The 15,342-nt window shown below is 58.5% G+C and overlaps 2 protein-coding genes across 2 annotated transcripts in view; one reads left to right on the top strand and one right to left on the bottom strand.

Annotated features, from left to right (window-relative positions):
• GRIN2D (glutamate ionotropic receptor NMDA type subunit 2D) overlaps nt 1-4,306 on the bottom strand; it is a 32,446-nt gene extending 28,140 nt beyond the window's left edge. The window contains exons 1-2 of the mRNA XM_057534392.1: nt 4,038-4,306; nt 343-833 (exon numbers count right to left, since the gene is read on the bottom strand). Coding sequence (XP_057390375.1) covers nt 343-807 — 465 coding nt within the window. The 5' untranslated portion in view covers nt 808-833; nt 4,038-4,306. The remainder of the gene's footprint in view (nt 1-342; nt 834-4,037) is intronic.
• A 2,681-nt stretch (nt 4,307-6,987) lies between these two features.
• Nucleotides 6,988-14,250, top strand: KDELR1 (KDEL endoplasmic reticulum protein retention receptor 1). The gene is made up of 5 exons (XM_007168218.2): nt 6,988-7,260; nt 7,927-8,027; nt 8,286-8,444; nt 12,207-12,459; nt 13,507-14,250. The coding sequence occupies exons 1-5, from the start codon at nt 7,170-7,172 to the stop codon at nt 13,539-13,541; spliced, it is 639 nt and encodes a 212-aa protein (XP_007168280.2). The 5' UTR covers nt 6,988-7,169; the 3' UTR covers nt 13,542-14,250.
• Nucleotides 14,251-15,342: the final 1,092 nt, after the last annotated feature.

The raw sequence follows: 15,342 nt of genomic DNA, 5'->3' as shown, positions 1-15,342 counted from the left end.
TCCCAGTCCCCGCCCCTCACTGGCCGGCCCCGCCTCTTCCCCAGATCCCACCCCCTCCCCTGATTCACCTCTCTCGCAGCCTCTCAACTCTTCCCATAGCCTGATCACCCCAGACCCTGCTTCTAGATGATTCCCCGGCACACTCCGTTCCTCCTATAGACCACGCCCCTCCAAGTCAGCTCCGCCTCTTACTTAGACCTGACCCTTACAAGTGTCCCCACCGCATCCCCGATGCTGGCCCTCAGGGCTGGCCCCGCCCCCTTACAACCCCGCCCACCCACGACGGGCCCCGGCTCCGCCCCTCAGCCTCTGGCCCCCGCCCCGCCCGCGGGTTGCGCGCACCTTGGGCGTGAGCACGAGCGCGGCGCCGCCGTGCACGGCCACGATGGGCAGCGAGGTCTGCGCCGACAGGAAGTCAAGGATGGGCGCGACGGCGGGCGCGCGCGAGTCGTCCTCGAAGACGACGCCGTGCACCCTCAGCCCCGACAGCAGGTCGCAGAGCTGCAGCACGAGGCTGCGTGGGTCCGAGCCGTTGAGCACCAGCGCCACCGGCCGCACGTCCAGGCCCGGGCTGCGCACGGCCGCCGCCACGGCCGGGCCCAGTCGCGCCGCCTCGGTCGCGTACGCGGGCCCCGAGAACACGAGCGCCACGTTGAGAGGTCGCGCCCCGCCGGGGCCCCCGCCAGGCCCGCCGGCCCCGCCCGGCCCCGGCACCTCCTCCGGGAACGGGCTGGCGCAGGCCAGCGCCAGCAGCAGCAGCATCTTAGCGGGGCCCCGAGGGCCGCGGGGGCCACCGGCGCCGCGCATCGCCTGCGGGCCCTGCCGGGCGGCCTCTAAGCGCGCAAGCACGCGGGGAGGGACACGGAGGAGGGTGGGACGCAGAGACGGGGAGACACGGGGAGCAGAGAGAGACACGAATGAGAGACACAGAGATGGAAAGACAGAGACAGGGAGACAAGGTATAGGAAGAGATACACGGAGAAGGGGAGATACAAGGAGAGAAGGACTCAGAGATAGACGTGAGAAAGGTTGGGGTGACAGAGAGAGAGATACAGAGGCAAAGGGAGAGATACAGAGGCAAAGGGAGAGATACAGAGGCAAAGGGAGAGACAGACAGGGAGAGTGGAGGTGGGTAATGGGGACAGAGAAGATACAGTGGTAGGGAGAAGAGATAGACAAGGTAGGAAGGGGGAGGACAATGAGACAGGACAGATGGGAAACAGACCCACAGAGATGGGATCAGAACAGGAGCAGAGAGAGACCCAGGAAGATAGGAAGAGATGAAAACAGTCACAGAGAGATGGTCAGGGAGAGAGAGTGATGGGGAGAAGGAGGGAGATGGAAGGAGAAACAGACAGGGATAGAAAGGCTCAGAGAAACAGAGGCAGAGAGAGATAAGGCGGAGTGACAGATATAGGGAGGGAATGAGAGGCAGGAGAGATGCAGAGATAGATGAAGGAAGGTGGGAGACATAAGAGGAACGAGAAAGTTGGACAGAGAGAGGAAGATGGAAAGAAACCCAGGGAGATGGAGACAGAGACCCCACAGCCACCAAGAGACATGCACACAAGAGATGGAGAAACAGGCAAAATCAGAGATTGAGGGAGGAGGCAGGCAGAGCAGACAGAAAACACAGGAAGACAGAAATAGCGAGGCAAAGAGCAAGACCCCCACCAGGGAGGTGCCCAGCACAGACATGAAAGGAAGGCCAGGAAGGCGAGTGGCAGGAGGGATCAAAAATAAAAGGAAGAAAAAGTGAAGGGGAACAAAAAAAGAGAAAGGGAAAAGGGGTCAGGTGTGTGGGGGGAGAGAAAGAGAGAGAAAAAGAAATTAGTGGGGCATCCTGCGGAGAGAATATGCCCCCCACGACCTTACCCCTCCATTTGAGCACAACCCCCAACCCATTTTTGGCCCCGTATTCCTGTCCCTGTCCCCCCATTCTCAGTGAGAGCTAGAAAGAGTCATGGGCCAGTCTGAGCTGCGGGGTTGGGGGGCACAGCTGTGGAGAGCTGGGGGGAGCGGGGGTCCCTGGCTCCCAGCCCAGAGCAATTTAGTAAATGAGAGGCAATACAGCGTCTCTTCCTGTGTTCCTGTTGAATACTAGCTGCCTGGGGTGGTCAGGCTGGGAGCCCAGACGCCTGGCTCCTGGATCTGAGGGAGGAGGGCACTGGGGGCCTGAACTCCTGGTTCTCAGGATTTAGAGCCTATAGAAGGGGCTTCTCGAAGGGGTGAGGGTCCAGACAAGGAAGGGTTCACTCTTGACTGTCAATCAGGCTCCTATCCGGTTGCCATGGTAGCGCAGGCCTCTATCCACCCCACAGACAGCTAGGGTAGGGGAAAGGCCCACACCCCTTCCGCTGCCTAGAGGCCTCACCCCCCACACCCTTCCAGCCTTCCCAGGGACCCTGGGCCACTGTCTCCCTAGGGATGGGGGCAGGGGCTCCCAGCATGCCCAAATCCTGGCTCCCCCTCGCCCCTCCTCTCCGCTGCCCTTCCCCAAGCAGCTGGCTCAATCAGTGCTCAGAATAGCCCCCCTCTGCCCCAAAATAACCCACAGCTGTGGCCTGGCGCCCCCACCCCCACCCCAGGATAACACACGCTCTCCCCTCCCTTCCTGGTGGCTGCTCACCCCTTCAGCCCCTCCTCTGCCTCTCTCAGACTCACCCCTGCCTGGCCTCTGGCCTTGGGGACCCCGGGGTCCTACTTCCTGCTGAAGCCCAAGAAGGCAGCTCCAGCCCCACCCTTCTTAGGAGGCTGGATGCCCAGTTCTCTCCTGTGAGGGATTTGGGAGGGCAGTCTCCCACCCCTCCAGGGACAGATAGAGAAGCAGTATCCCCAGCCACTGAGGGACTCTGGCATTCCAACCCCCCAAACCTACACTCCCAGGGATCACATTGTCCGGGCCTCCAATCTCCACCTACTCATGAGTCTCTGTCCCCACTTCCATCCCCAGCGGGCCAAAGAGTCCAGACCACCATCCCCTCCCCATCAGGGGCTCAGGATACTGCGCCCCCAGCCCCCTTCTCCTCAGACACAGAAGCCCTATCCTCCAACTTCTCCCATAGACTCGGGAGTCCTGGCTGTTGGGCCCCCTCCTTCCCCAGGACCCAGGAGTCCTGGTGCTCAGTTCCATCCTTTCCCAGGATGCAGGAGTCCCGGCTCACTCCTGCCCCCTACTCAGGAATCCGGCTGCCCAGCCTCCTTTATGCCTAGGACTCAGGAATCCAGGCCCATAGCCCTCTCCTCCCTTAAACGACCCTTTTTGGTCTCAAGCCCCATTTGTCCCAGCATCCTGGGCACCCCCCAGCTCCAGTTGCCCGGAGTCACCCCACTCAGGTCCTATGCACAGTACAGCCTGTCCCTCAGCTGAGGAGGAGGAGGGTGCAGAGATTCCTGGTGTGTCCCTGTCTCCATCACTCCCCCCCATCCATCACAGAAGAGAGGAGAGGCCACTTCGATCAACAGCCCGCCCCCCCACCTTCGCGTCGTGCTGCAGACGGCGTCCCGTTCCCCCCCTCCAGCCCTGTTCTCTCCCCACCCTAATCCTGGTGCTTGGAAGAGGCTAGAAGGGTATTCCAGAACCTTGAGGAAGGGATGGTAGCTTGGGGCGAGGGGTGCCAGGGCCTGGATGCTCTCAAGGTCCTTGGCAGAGGTATTAATAGCAGACTCACAGCCGAGGAGGGAGGGGAGATGGAGAGGAGAGAGGGGGGAGACTGATGCGGGCAGGGGGTGGGGGGGGCAGAGGGAAGGTGAGATGGAGAGATGGGGGATAGAGAGGGAAATGGGGCGTCAGGTGCATGGGGCTGGGGAGAGGGATCAAAGTGTCAGAAATGGGGGGTTAGGAGACCTGAGGTGTAGAGACCTGGGAAAAAGGGCTCAGAGAGGGAGAAGGAGATAGGGGGCAGAGAGTCCCCCAGAGACCCCTGTTTCCCGTTCAATCCCCGTCCTTCCCGGAGGCCCCTGGCCAACTTTCCCTGTCCTAGATCTGGGGGTCCGCGTTCCCACCCCCACCCCTGCATCCCCTACCCCAGCCTTACCTTTTCATGACCCTGTTCTGTGGGGGGTATTGCGAGGGTGCCAGGAACGGAACCGGAGTCCAGCGACCCGAAGATTCGGCGGAGGGCTCAGGGAGCCGCGGAGGAGGTGGGGTGGGGGGCAGGCCCTGGGGCGGCGGCGGTGGCGGGGACCTCCTGCCCGTCCCTGGCTCCGGCTCTCCCTCCTCTTCTTCGGTCCGTCCTGCCCTGTCTGTCCCCCAAGGTTGCGGCCACTCAGACTAGGCGAGGACGCTGCTACACATGTTGCGCTGGAAGTTGGGCCCCGGACATTGCGGAGGCTGTCGGGGTGTCCTCTCGCTGCCCCGACCCCGTGGGGATCCCCCCTCCGCCCACCCGGGGTGCCCCCCTCTGCCGCTTCAGCCCCGGCTCCTCCCCCCCGTCCATGTGTCCGGTCCCGCCTCTCCCTGGCTCATTCGCATCCCCCCCACCCCCCCACCCCCGTGCCCTTAGCGCTCCCCCCTCCCGCTTCTGTGTCTGTCTGTCTGTCTGTCTGGGTCACCTCTGAAGCTGGTGGCTTGTGTGTGTGTGTGCCTGAGGGGCGAAAGACTGCTTGTCGGGGGGACTGCTCGCCCCTTCCTCGCTTGGCCACCTCCAGACGACCCCCACCCCGTTCCCCCACTCTTAAATACAGGCAGAAACACACAGCATACACACATGCACCACCTCACTTCCCTGGGATTCCCCTCAACACCCCCGGAGCTTGAGGAGGGAGACACACACACACACACACACACACACACACACGGGGGTCTGATGGGGCCGGGCTGCCACTGCCGTCAGGGGCTGTTCGGACAGACAGGAGGACACAGGCAGCCGGGGACGCCAGAAGCCCGGCCGGACGCAGGCAGGAGGCACAGAGCCCAGGTACACACCATCCATCCGGGTTTGGGGGGGGGGGGCTCGGAGGGAGGAAACTGGGGGGCCCGCGACACCCAGGCAGGTGGCTCAGGGTCGAGACGGACAGACCCCTCCCTCCCTCCCTCAACCGCCGCAGCCCTTACAGACACACCCCCCCCTCCAGCAGCCCAGCCCCAGACACCCGGACACACAGATCCTCACCGGGCAGATGGTAGATGCACGAGAGATCCCTGGGGGCCGGGCGGACCCACCCGGGCCGACACCCCCCCAGCTGGGCACCGGTGGCCGTGGGAGGCTGTGGGCGGAGGGCGGCGGCCACAGCTCGGAGGAGCTGGAGCGGGAGGGATTCGCACACTCGCTCTGTTCTCACACACACACGCTCGCTCGGGATGTGATTAACATTCAGTCCCCGTCCGCCCCTGCCGGGAGACCCACAGCCCCCCCTCTTGGCCTCCCTGGGGACCCCTCCTCCTGCCAGGGCTGGGGGAGGGGGCCACCCCCTCCCCAGCTCCCAGCCTCTGCCTTCCTCCTGGGACAAGAGAGTGAGGGGCTGCAAATAAAACGGGGAGGAAGGGGTGGGGAGCAGGCAGGGACTCAGGCCCCGGCACTGAGACATCAGATTGGGACCTGGACTCCAGATCCCAGGGGCTGCCGCCCTCGGCCCCCTCCCCACTTTGAAGCTTGTGAAGCAGGAGGCCATTCCCAGACTTGGTTCTCCGCCATGCTAGGACCCATCGTTTGGCTTCTATTGCCCCAGAAGGCCAGGCCTGCAAACTAGGTCTCCATCATGAAGCCAGGAGTCCAGGCTCCCAGCCCCCTCCTCCCTCAGACCCAGAAATTCAAGTCCCCAGCCCCCTTCTCCTCCAGGACCCAGGAGTCCAGGCCCCCAGTCCCCTCCTCCTTCAGACCCAGGAGTCCAAGCCCCTAGCTCCCTTCTCCACTGCTACCCAGTAATCTGGGCCCCCTCCTCCAGGCCTGAGTCCCTTTTAGGCACTCAGACAAACTGACCCCTTAACACAAACCACCCTCAGCGGCCCACAAATCCAAGACTGATGGATGTCACCCTCAGGCACCCAATCCATCCGGCAATCTGAGGAAACTAATACCTCTGTACCCCTTCTTTTATTGATGGACCCTGACGTCCATCACCCGTGGATACTCAGACATCCAGGAGGAAAGTAGCGTGTGTCCCCTCCTAGACACAGCCTGTTCCCCACCCCAGACACAGCCTGTTCCTGGCCCTCAAGGCCAGCTGTCCAGCTCCTGCCCTTCCTGCTAGAGAGGCTAGGCCCAGCGCTTCTATAAAGCGCTGTGGTGGAGTGTGGCGCAGGACACCTGGGCTCCTGAGAGTGTGTATGTGTGCCTGTGAGGGGGCAGCTCCGGAGGAGGGGCTGGAGCCAGAGCTGTGGGCTGCTGACTCCAGGGTCTGGGAGAGCAGGAGTGAAGCCTTACATTTCTGAAAAAGAAGAGACTGGGCACCTGAATTTGTGGATCCCAGAGGGAGGAAGGGATTGTGCATCGAGATTCCTGGGTCTAGGATGCTTGAGACACAAGACTGTTGGGTGGGACCCTAAGTCCCAAGGAAGGGGGGCTAGACTCTTGGGTCTGAGGGAGGAGGGGCTGGGGTCCTGGACTCCTGGGTCCTGGGGGATGAAGGTGCTGGGGACCCAGACTTCTGAGTCTGAGAGAGGGACTGGGGGCTGCTCTCTTGTCTTTTGAGTGGATTGGAGCTGGAGGCCCCCGAAAAGCCAACCTCTGGGTCCCTGTCTAGGATTTTTAAAGCTCAGAGACCTGCCTCCCGAATCGCTGTCAAGGGCAGAATCTGTGCGGCTGGGCTGCAACCTTTACAGAGGCACAGACTGCTTTGGGGGAACTGGTGCCGGATTTGCGAGTTTCCGATCCCAGCGACCCCGCAAGTTCCTAGGAGGCGGCCTTGCCGGGGTAAACTCGGCGCCAACTCTGCAAGCGGGGAGGTGCGAGGTAGGGGGCGCCGGAGAGCCGGGACTCCGCCCTCTGGGGCGGAGCCTCCCGCCCGGACTCCTCCCCCTCCCGCCCGCCTCCCTCTTCCTAGCTCTGGCTCGGCCACCAGCTCCGGCCTCGGCGCCCCCGCCCAGAGCCCCCTCCCCGGAGCGGAGCCCACCCGAGGGCACCTCTCCCGCCCCCCAGCCCAGCCGCCCGGCCAGAACAGCAGCCCCGAGGGGCAGCCCCCCTCCAGCCTGACTCCCTCCAGCCCAGCCCTGCCAGATCCCCTCAACCATGAATCTCTTCCGATTCCTGGGAGACCTCTCCCACCTCCTAGCCATCATCTTGCTACTGCTCAAAATCTGGAAGTCCCGCTCGTGTGCCGGTGAGACGCCCACCGGGGCCGGAGAAGGGGGGAGAGTGCGGGAGACATTCCAGGACTCGGGGAAGGGTTTGGAGGCATAGGGGGACGGGTCCCTCCCCGCCACTGCTTGCTGGGGATCCGCCTTCCAGGTCCGGGGTCACCAGGGGGTCAGCTCCTTTCCCCAAACTGGGGATGCATCCAGTTTGGTGGGGGTGGCTCCAGGAACCCAATTCAGCCTCCCCCGGTCCCTATCTGGGTGGCCTTAGGGTTCCCAGGGCTGGGAACAGGGAGCTGTGGCAGGCAGGGAGGCGGCTGGGAGTTGGTGACGTGGACTGTGGCCGCCAGAAAGGGAGCGGGAGGTAGGCGACCTGTTCCGGAGGGCTGAGGTCAAGTGGGGTCCTCCCGAGGCTCCACCTTGGATCCGGACTGTGGGAGGACCCTGCGGGGGCCGGAGGGGGCCACGAGGCCTAGCCTGGGACAGAGCCTCGGGCTGGAGTAGCTTTGGGGCCGGGCTGCCCCCTGGCTGTGGGCCGTGGGAAAGGGCCCTGCTTAGGCCGGCGGCTGGGGAGGCCTCCAGGGACAGCTGCACTCCAGAGCCCCTCTGGCTCGCCCGGGGCCCTGGGCCTCTATTTATTGGCCGTGCAGCTCACCTCCAGCCTCCCCCATCCCCATTTCTCTGGACCACAGGGATTTCGGGGAAGAGCCAGGTCCTGTTTGCTGTGGTGTTCACTGCGCGCTACCTGGACCTTTTCACCAACTACATCTCACTCTACAACACGTGCATGAAGGTAAAGGCTTTTCCTAACCTGCAGGGCCCTCCTGAGGGGGGAGCCGGGGAGGGTCCGAGGGAGGAGGGAATGTGGGTCCCAGACTTTTGGGTCTGAGGGAGGAGGGGGCTAGGGGTCCAGACTGCTAAGCCTGAGGGTGGAGAGGCTGGGGGCCTGGACTCCTGGGTCTGAGGTGGGGAGGGACTGGGTCTAAGTCTACTGGGGGCTCGGACCCTGTGCTTGGAGCTGAAGCACCCTCCTCATCCTCCCCTTCGACAGGTGGTCTACATCGCCTGTTCTTTCACCACGGTCTGGATGATTTACAGCAAGTTCAAAGCCACTTACGATGGGAACCACGACACGTTCCGAGTCGAGTTCCTCGTTGTTCCCACGGCCATCCTGGCATTCTTGGTCAACCATGACTTTACCCCTCTAGAGGTAGGCCACCTGCAGGGTCTGTAGTGGTGGGGTGGGCTGTGGGAGAACAGCAGTTGACCTTGGGCATGGAACTTGACCTTTCTGTGCCTCAGTTTCCCTATTTGTAAAGTCGAGATCAGGTCATTGTGAGGATTTACTGAGATTAGACAGCATCACCTAGTGGTTAGACACAGAGACGCTAGAACCAGAGAACAGGGATTTGAAGCCCACTTAGCAGCTGTGAGACTTTGGGCAAGTCATGTAATTTCTCTGTGCCTCAGTTTTCTTGTCTGTGAAATGGGGATAATCAGTTCCTACTTCATAGGTTTTGATGGGGGTTAATATTGGTAAAGCACAGTGTCTGGCAGTAGGTAGGAAGTGCGGTCCATGTTTGTTCGGTGCCTGCAGTGTTTAGGACCATGTGGATCCTTTTACTCCTAAACGTTAGCTGTCATAGTTTTTATTGCATGGCATTTTGGTGGGACCTGTACAAATTCCTGGGAGGAATTTTGAGAGGGCCTTTGCTAAATCTGCGATCTGCCTCCTGGGGCTGGCAGGAATCAAATTCAGAGCAGTCTTTCCTCCCCCAGGACCACTAACTCCTGCCTTGTAAGAAGCTGGCCCTGGGACTTCCCTGGCAGTCCAGTGATTAAGACTCCACACTTCCAAGGCAGGGGGCACAGGTTCGATCCCTGGTCGGGGAACTAAGATTCTGCAAGCCGCCCCTGAGCAGCCAGATGTGATGATGTTTTCAACACAATTCAGCCACAATTCAGGAGTTTTCCTGAGGGATCTCACTTTACAATTTTGGCTACAGGTTCCAGATCTATTTCTAAAAGCACGCTGCAGGCTAGACAAATCTGACTGAGGGTGACTTTGACCCAGGGGTCCCAGAAATGTCAGAGGGAGGCTGCACTGCACTGTGGCAGGAACCCCAAGCTTGGCTGCAGGGCCTGGACTTTGCAAATTTATCATCAGCATCACCTTGCATGGAGCACCCACTGAGCTGGGCCCATTTTGCAGATGGGGAGACTGAGGCTGGGGGAAGGCAGTGGGGCTTGCTCCAGGTGGAGGAGGCCGGACCAGGACCCAGGCTTCTTGACTCCAGCTTGTGTGGTTCCCTCATTCAGAGGGTGGGGGGAGGTCACTTGTGCAAAGTATTGGCACCGATTGTGTGTCCTGCTCTGAGCTGGCCATTCCAAATCCGTCATCATCCCGTCTGATCCCTCGGCCTCCTGGGGAAGTGGACATCCTCATCCCTATTTCTTGGAGGACTAAGGTGAGGCTCAGAGGGGAGACCTCACAGAATTTGAACCCAGGTCTGCCTGCTTTCAAAGCCCATGCTATCAATAGGTGCATGCTGAAAAATTATTTTTTAATCATAGAAGGAAACAATTCTTTAAAAATTCAGACGTCACAAATAGATAAAGTAAAATGCAACAGACCTTCTCTCTCCTCTTACATCATGATTTTACTCCCCAAGGCTAACAATCGGTATGTATCAATTTAATGGGTATGTTTCCCGAGAGCCTCAACTAACCTGATATACTAAGAACCTCGCTGGTGGATTCTGAGTAATTATGGGAACAAGCCCTGAAGTCTAGCTGCCTGGGTAGGAATCTGTTTCCACCCGCATCTTAGCTGTGTGGCCTTGGACAAGTTACTGATCCCGTGGGCCTCAGTCTCCTCATCTGTATAAGGGGGATAACAATAGGACTTACCTCATAGGGTTAAGGCATAAGCCAGTTAATACCCGTAAGGTGCATAGAACAGTGCCTTGGATGTAGTAAATGCTATATAAACGTCAGTTCTTAGGAATACGTGCTGATGGTCCCCACTTCCTTCCCACAAACCAAAACAACCCAGGAGGAACCACACCTGCCAGCTGGCTTTGTTGTCTGAGCGGAGGTTTCGGTGGGTCTACAGATCACCAGTCACCCCAGGTGGGACTTTCAGGGAGCTGAGGACTGAAAAGGGGCCGACAGCTGTCTGCCATCTCTTCGTCTCTCCCTCCTGTGATGCCCTGTCCTGCTCACGAATGATGCTTGTTGCTGCTCCCTAAATGGTGGCCTGTGACAAGCACTTGGGGACCTTGCTTCCAATCGCTCACGCATTCATCCAGGCATCAAATATATGCCAGGCACTGTGCCAGGTGCTGGGCCCACAGGGTGCCCAAGATGTAGGCTCCTGGGCCTCATGGAGCTCACAGTCTGGTCAGAGCTGCCAGGAAGAAGATAAGACAGGGGATGTGACCATCCAGGGGGAAGGATGGTCAGGGAGGACCTCTCTCAGGAGGCGACTGATGAGCTGAGGTTGGAAGCAGGTGGAAGAGGCAGAATGTGACTGTCTGGGGGAAGAGCTGAAGGAACAGCAAGTGCAAAGGCCCTGGGGCAGGAAGGAGCATGGTGTGTTGGAGGACCAGATGGAAGGCCCAGGTAGTTGTAGCCTGGAGGGCGAGGGGAGGGAGTAGAAGATGAAGCTGGATCGAGGAGGGCCTTGAAGGCCAAGGTTAGGAACTTGGGTTTTATTCTGGATGTGATAAGAAGTAGCTACAAGAGGGTTTTTTTGCTTTTAAAGATATTCGCCATGTATTTCTTCTTTAGGTCTTTTTTTTTTAATTAATTAATTTATTTTTATATTTATTTTTGGCTGCATTGGGTCTTCATTTCTGTGCGAGGGCTTTCTCTAGTTGCGGCAAGCGGGGGCCACTCTTCATCGCGGTGTGCGGGCCTCTCACTGTCGCGGCCTCTCTTGTTGCGGAGCACAGGCTCCAGACGTGCAGGCTCAGTAGTTGTGGCTCACAGGCCCAGTTACTCTGCGGCATGTGGGATCCTCCCGGACCAGGGCTCGAACCCGTGTCCCCTGCACTGGCAGGCAGACTCTCAACCACTGCGCCACCAGGGAAGCCCTACAAGAGGGTTTTAAGCCAGGGAGTGACACAGTCTGATTTATGTCTCTAAAGATTGCACATTGAATGTTGCCCCTACCAGGGCAGGAAAATCATCCCCCCCTTTTTTTTTTTTTTTTTTTTGGCTGTGCCACGTGGTTTGTGGGATCTTAGTTCCCCAAACAGGGATTGAACCCAGGCCCTCAGCAGTGGAAATACGGAGCCCTCACCACTGGACCGCAAGGAATTCCCAAAATCATCCCCATTTTAGAGATGAGGAAGCAGAGGCTCCGAGAATCTGGATCTCTTGCCCAGGATCTCATAGAAGGGACATCTCACAGCCGAGATCCCAACCTGGGCCGCCCTTGGGAGAGGCATAATCGCAAAGTGCTCACTCACACGGGCTCAGAACCCTTGGTTCGAATCCCAGCTCTGCCGCTTCCTAGCCACGTCCTGGGCAAGTCTCTTACTCTCTCTGGGCCTCAGTTTCCTCATCGGTAGAAGGGGATGCTGGGAATTCTCTGGTGGTCCAGTGGTTAGGACTTGGTGTTTTCACTGCCGAGGCCCAGGTTCCCTCCCTGGTCGGGGAACTAAGATCCCTCAAGCCTTGCAGCACAACCAAAAAACAAAAAAACAACAAAAAAAGAGAAGGGGATGCTGATAATAGTACCTCCCTCATGGGGTCATCGTGGGGATTAAACGAGAGAATACAGGTGGGGCAGGAAAGCGGTGTCTGGCACACAGTGAGTGCCCGGCAGGCGTCGTGGTACCTGTCACCCACTCTCCAACATCACTGCGCCTGTAACCACAATGTCTGCCATCCTCACCCTTCTCTTCTGCCCTGTCCCCTCCCGCCTCGTCCTGCCCTCTGCTCCCACGCCCCGGCCTCCCCGCAGATCCTCTGGACCTTCTCCATCTACCTGGAGTCCGTGGCCATCCTGCCGCAGCTGTTCATGGTGAGCAAGACGGGCGAGGCGGAGACCATCACCAGCCACTACTTGTTTGCGCTGGGTGTCTACCGCACGCTCTATCTCTTCAACTGGATCTGGCGCTACCACTTCGAAGGCTTCTTCGACCTCATCGCCATCGTGGCGGGCCTGGTCCAGACGGTCCTCTACTGTGATTTCTTCTACCTCTACATCACCAAAGGTAGCCAGCGTGGGGGGCCGGCTGGTAGGGAACCTGCTCCTTCCCCAGCTCCCACCCTCCCTGGGGCCCCAGCTTCATCTCCCCAGCCCTGTATCCCTCGAGGGAAGATAGGACAAAGAGAGGGGCAGGGGTGGCCTCTGACTTTTCCTCTCTTGGAATGTGTCCTAAGCCCTCCTCCTGCCCCAAGTTTCCAGATCCAAAGTCTTTCAGTCTCACACCCGTAACAGATGCAGAATTCCCACCTCCCAGGCCCCCAGCAGCGCTCAGAGAAGGGAGGGCCTCCTCTCTGCTGATGGACCTCTGTCCTTACCCTCAGGGACGCAGGCCCACCAAGATTCATTCATTCATTCAACCAACAAATTTATGGAGCACTTTCTGTGTCCCTGGCCGGGGCTAGGCTCTGGGGATACAACCTTAGGAGAAAAGATGGACAAGGCCCTCCCCTCCCTTTGTATTGTAGTCGGGGGAGATGGTGAATAAACAAGAGAGATGATTGCAAACAGTGAGAAGGGCAATGACAGAAAGAAACCAGGGATGTGTTGGTGAACAATGGTGGAGGGTGAGGGGGTTACTTTACATGGAGGGGGTGTGGTCGGGGGAGGCCTTTTAGAGATGATGATTAAAGCAAAGACCTTAGAAGTTCAGAGTCAGTCAGTGTGAAGGGAAGAGGAGACAGGAGGACAGAGGCCTGAAGGCAGCCACGCCCCCTGAGGATTAAGGCTGGGAGGGCAGAAGCGGGTGGTCTCGCCCAGCCAGCCCTGCCAGGCCTTCTGACCCCAGGGCGCCCCGAGAGCCAAGGCCTCCAGCCCTTCCAGGATGGAAGAGGAGCAGCCAGCATTAGGAGGAATGGGGCCTTCTCCATGGCTCAGCCCTTAGGCCAGGAGCCTGGTCCCCGGCCCCACCCCCAGCTGATAATCCGGAGTCCTGGGGCTGCCCCTCCTGCATCTCTGCCCAGCCCAGCATCCAAGCCCCTGCTGTGGGCATGGGAGGCTGTCCCCTCCGCGAGGGACCCCTTGGTCATGCCCGCCCCCCTTTCTCTCCTCCTAGTCCTCAAGGGGAAGAAGCTGAGTTTGCCGGCATAGCCCTGGTCCTCGCCATCCCTCTCCGGGGCAGCTGTGAGAGGCAGAGGAAGGCGACGAAAGATGAAGAGCCTTCCCATCCAGGGGAACTTTTTTAAGAACCCACCTCTCGGTACTCCCCAGCCCTGCTCCTGCCGAGTTTCAGGGGGCAGTGGAGGACCCAAGTCTTGGGGGAGCTCAGGACCTGGGCTGTTTGTAGTTTTTTTGCCTTTTAGAGAAGAAAAAAAAAAAATCTTTCCACTATTTAGGTTTTGATTCTGATGACTCCTTTCTTTTCTACTCTCTGGCCCTAATTTTTATAAACTGTTTTCGGGTGTCCTGTGGGGCACGGCGGGGTTGGAGATCTTTTCCCTCCCCCGAGCCCCTTGGCTTCCTTCTGGATCCTAACCCCTCAGCCCCACTGGTTGCCAAACACTAAATCTGCCGACACCCACCTGCCAGACCTCCCAGCGTTGCCATGGACACAACCCCCCTTCCCCCCACCCCAAACTTCTGCATTGGGGAGAGGGAAGAGGGGAGGGAAGTTCCCCCCTGGTTTTTCATAATAATTTTTTCCAGAGTTTGGGTTTTTTGGTCTTGTCCTTGTTTTTTGGCAATTTAGGGGCGCATGGGAAGGGGGTTGGCCCAAGGGTCACCGTGGCTCTATGGCCACGTTTTTGTACAGAATTGATGGTTGATTCTTTGTTCTCTTGAAATAAACTGAGGAAAACGACGCCTCTCTTTTGCTACTCCTTGCCCTCTCTTCTGGTGTTTGTGGGGTCCACCCAGCACCCTGGCCCCTCTCTCTGCTTCTGCTTTATCCCATCTACCATCCGCAGGCGATCCAGGCCTGGGAAGAGTAGGAAGATGAGAAACTGGGCTTCCTGAGACTGAGCTGCACCCTGACTCCTCATGACTCCACCAGGGAAGAGGTTTTGGAGGAAAAAAAATCTCGAAGATTCTTATCTTGGCACAGAACTTCCCTGACAATTCTCCCTAATCTAAGGGTTGCAGAGGACAACCTCCAAGAGCCTGTAATTTGGAAGTCACCAAGGGACAGCCCCCGTCCCCCCATCATTTTGTATTTTATTGAACTGCTTTATGTTTTCTTAAAAAAAAAAAAAAAGGAATTGGTTGCTGGCCTTTAAAAACCAGATTTTCACATTAAAATCGGGATTTCTGGCTTCTCTTGAAAAAAACCCCATCAGTCTGACAATGCCGGGTCCTTGTGTCTGGGTGGCAACAGATGGCTGGAGTGAATGGCTGGGACATGAGCTTCCCCTCCCTCCACCACCAAGTCCCCAGGACTTGGCTGAGGGGTCGATACCATCTCTTACTGGGCTGACGCTGTTGTTTTGTGGTTTTGTGAAGTTCAAAGGAAAGTCAAATCTTTTCCATGTTTCCCTCCAGATTGGCTTCACACCTGGCCTGTTTCCTTCATTTGGGTTACCTGCTTGGCCCTTGTAAGCTTTTGGAGTTTTGCCCCCTGATTTCGCCAAATGCCCTAGATGTCTGCTGAGACCTTCCTGAGTTCTCCCGTAGGATGGCTCTGGAAACTTCAGGAGGCAGGTAGCTGGCGTTTCCGAGCGTTTCATAAGCGCCAGGCAATGTGCGTTACACGGGTGAGCTTGTGGGACCCTCAGAGCACCCTCGCTTTGTTGGGGAGGAAATCGAGGCATAGCCGGGTGAGCAGCAGAGGTGGGGTTGGTACCCTGGCTTCCTGCTGCTGGATCCTGTATGTTTAGCCACTGCTGTGGGGTTTTTCAAAGGTTTTTTTTCTTTCTTTCTTGTAAGCTAAGCCAACGGACCTTCTGTTTAGAGGAAT

Source organism: Balaenoptera acutorostrata, chromosome 19, assembly GCF_949987535.1.
Source record: "Balaenoptera acutorostrata chromosome 19, mBalAcu1.1, whole genome shotgun sequence".
In the NCBI taxonomy this organism is placed as follows: Eukaryota; Metazoa; Chordata; class Mammalia; order Artiodactyla; family Balaenopteridae; genus Balaenoptera; species Balaenoptera acutorostrata.
This window is presented reverse-complemented; position numbering and strand designations above follow the sequence as displayed.

Excerpts from the sequence above, each read along its gene's own strand:
- KDELR1 (XM_007168218.2), top strand. The coding sequence starts at position 7,170 with ATGAATCTCTTCCGATTCCTGGGAGACCTCTCCCACCTCCTAGCCATC. Across the intron at positions 7,261-7,926 it reads GAAGTCCCGCTCGTGTGCCG|GGATTTCGGGGAAGAGCCAG; the intron begins GTGAGACGCCCA and ends TCTGGACCACAG. Across the intron at positions 8,445-12,206 it reads ATGACTTTACCCCTCTAGAG|ATCCTCTGGACCTTCTCCAT; the intron begins GTAGGCCACCTG and ends GCCTCCCCGCAG.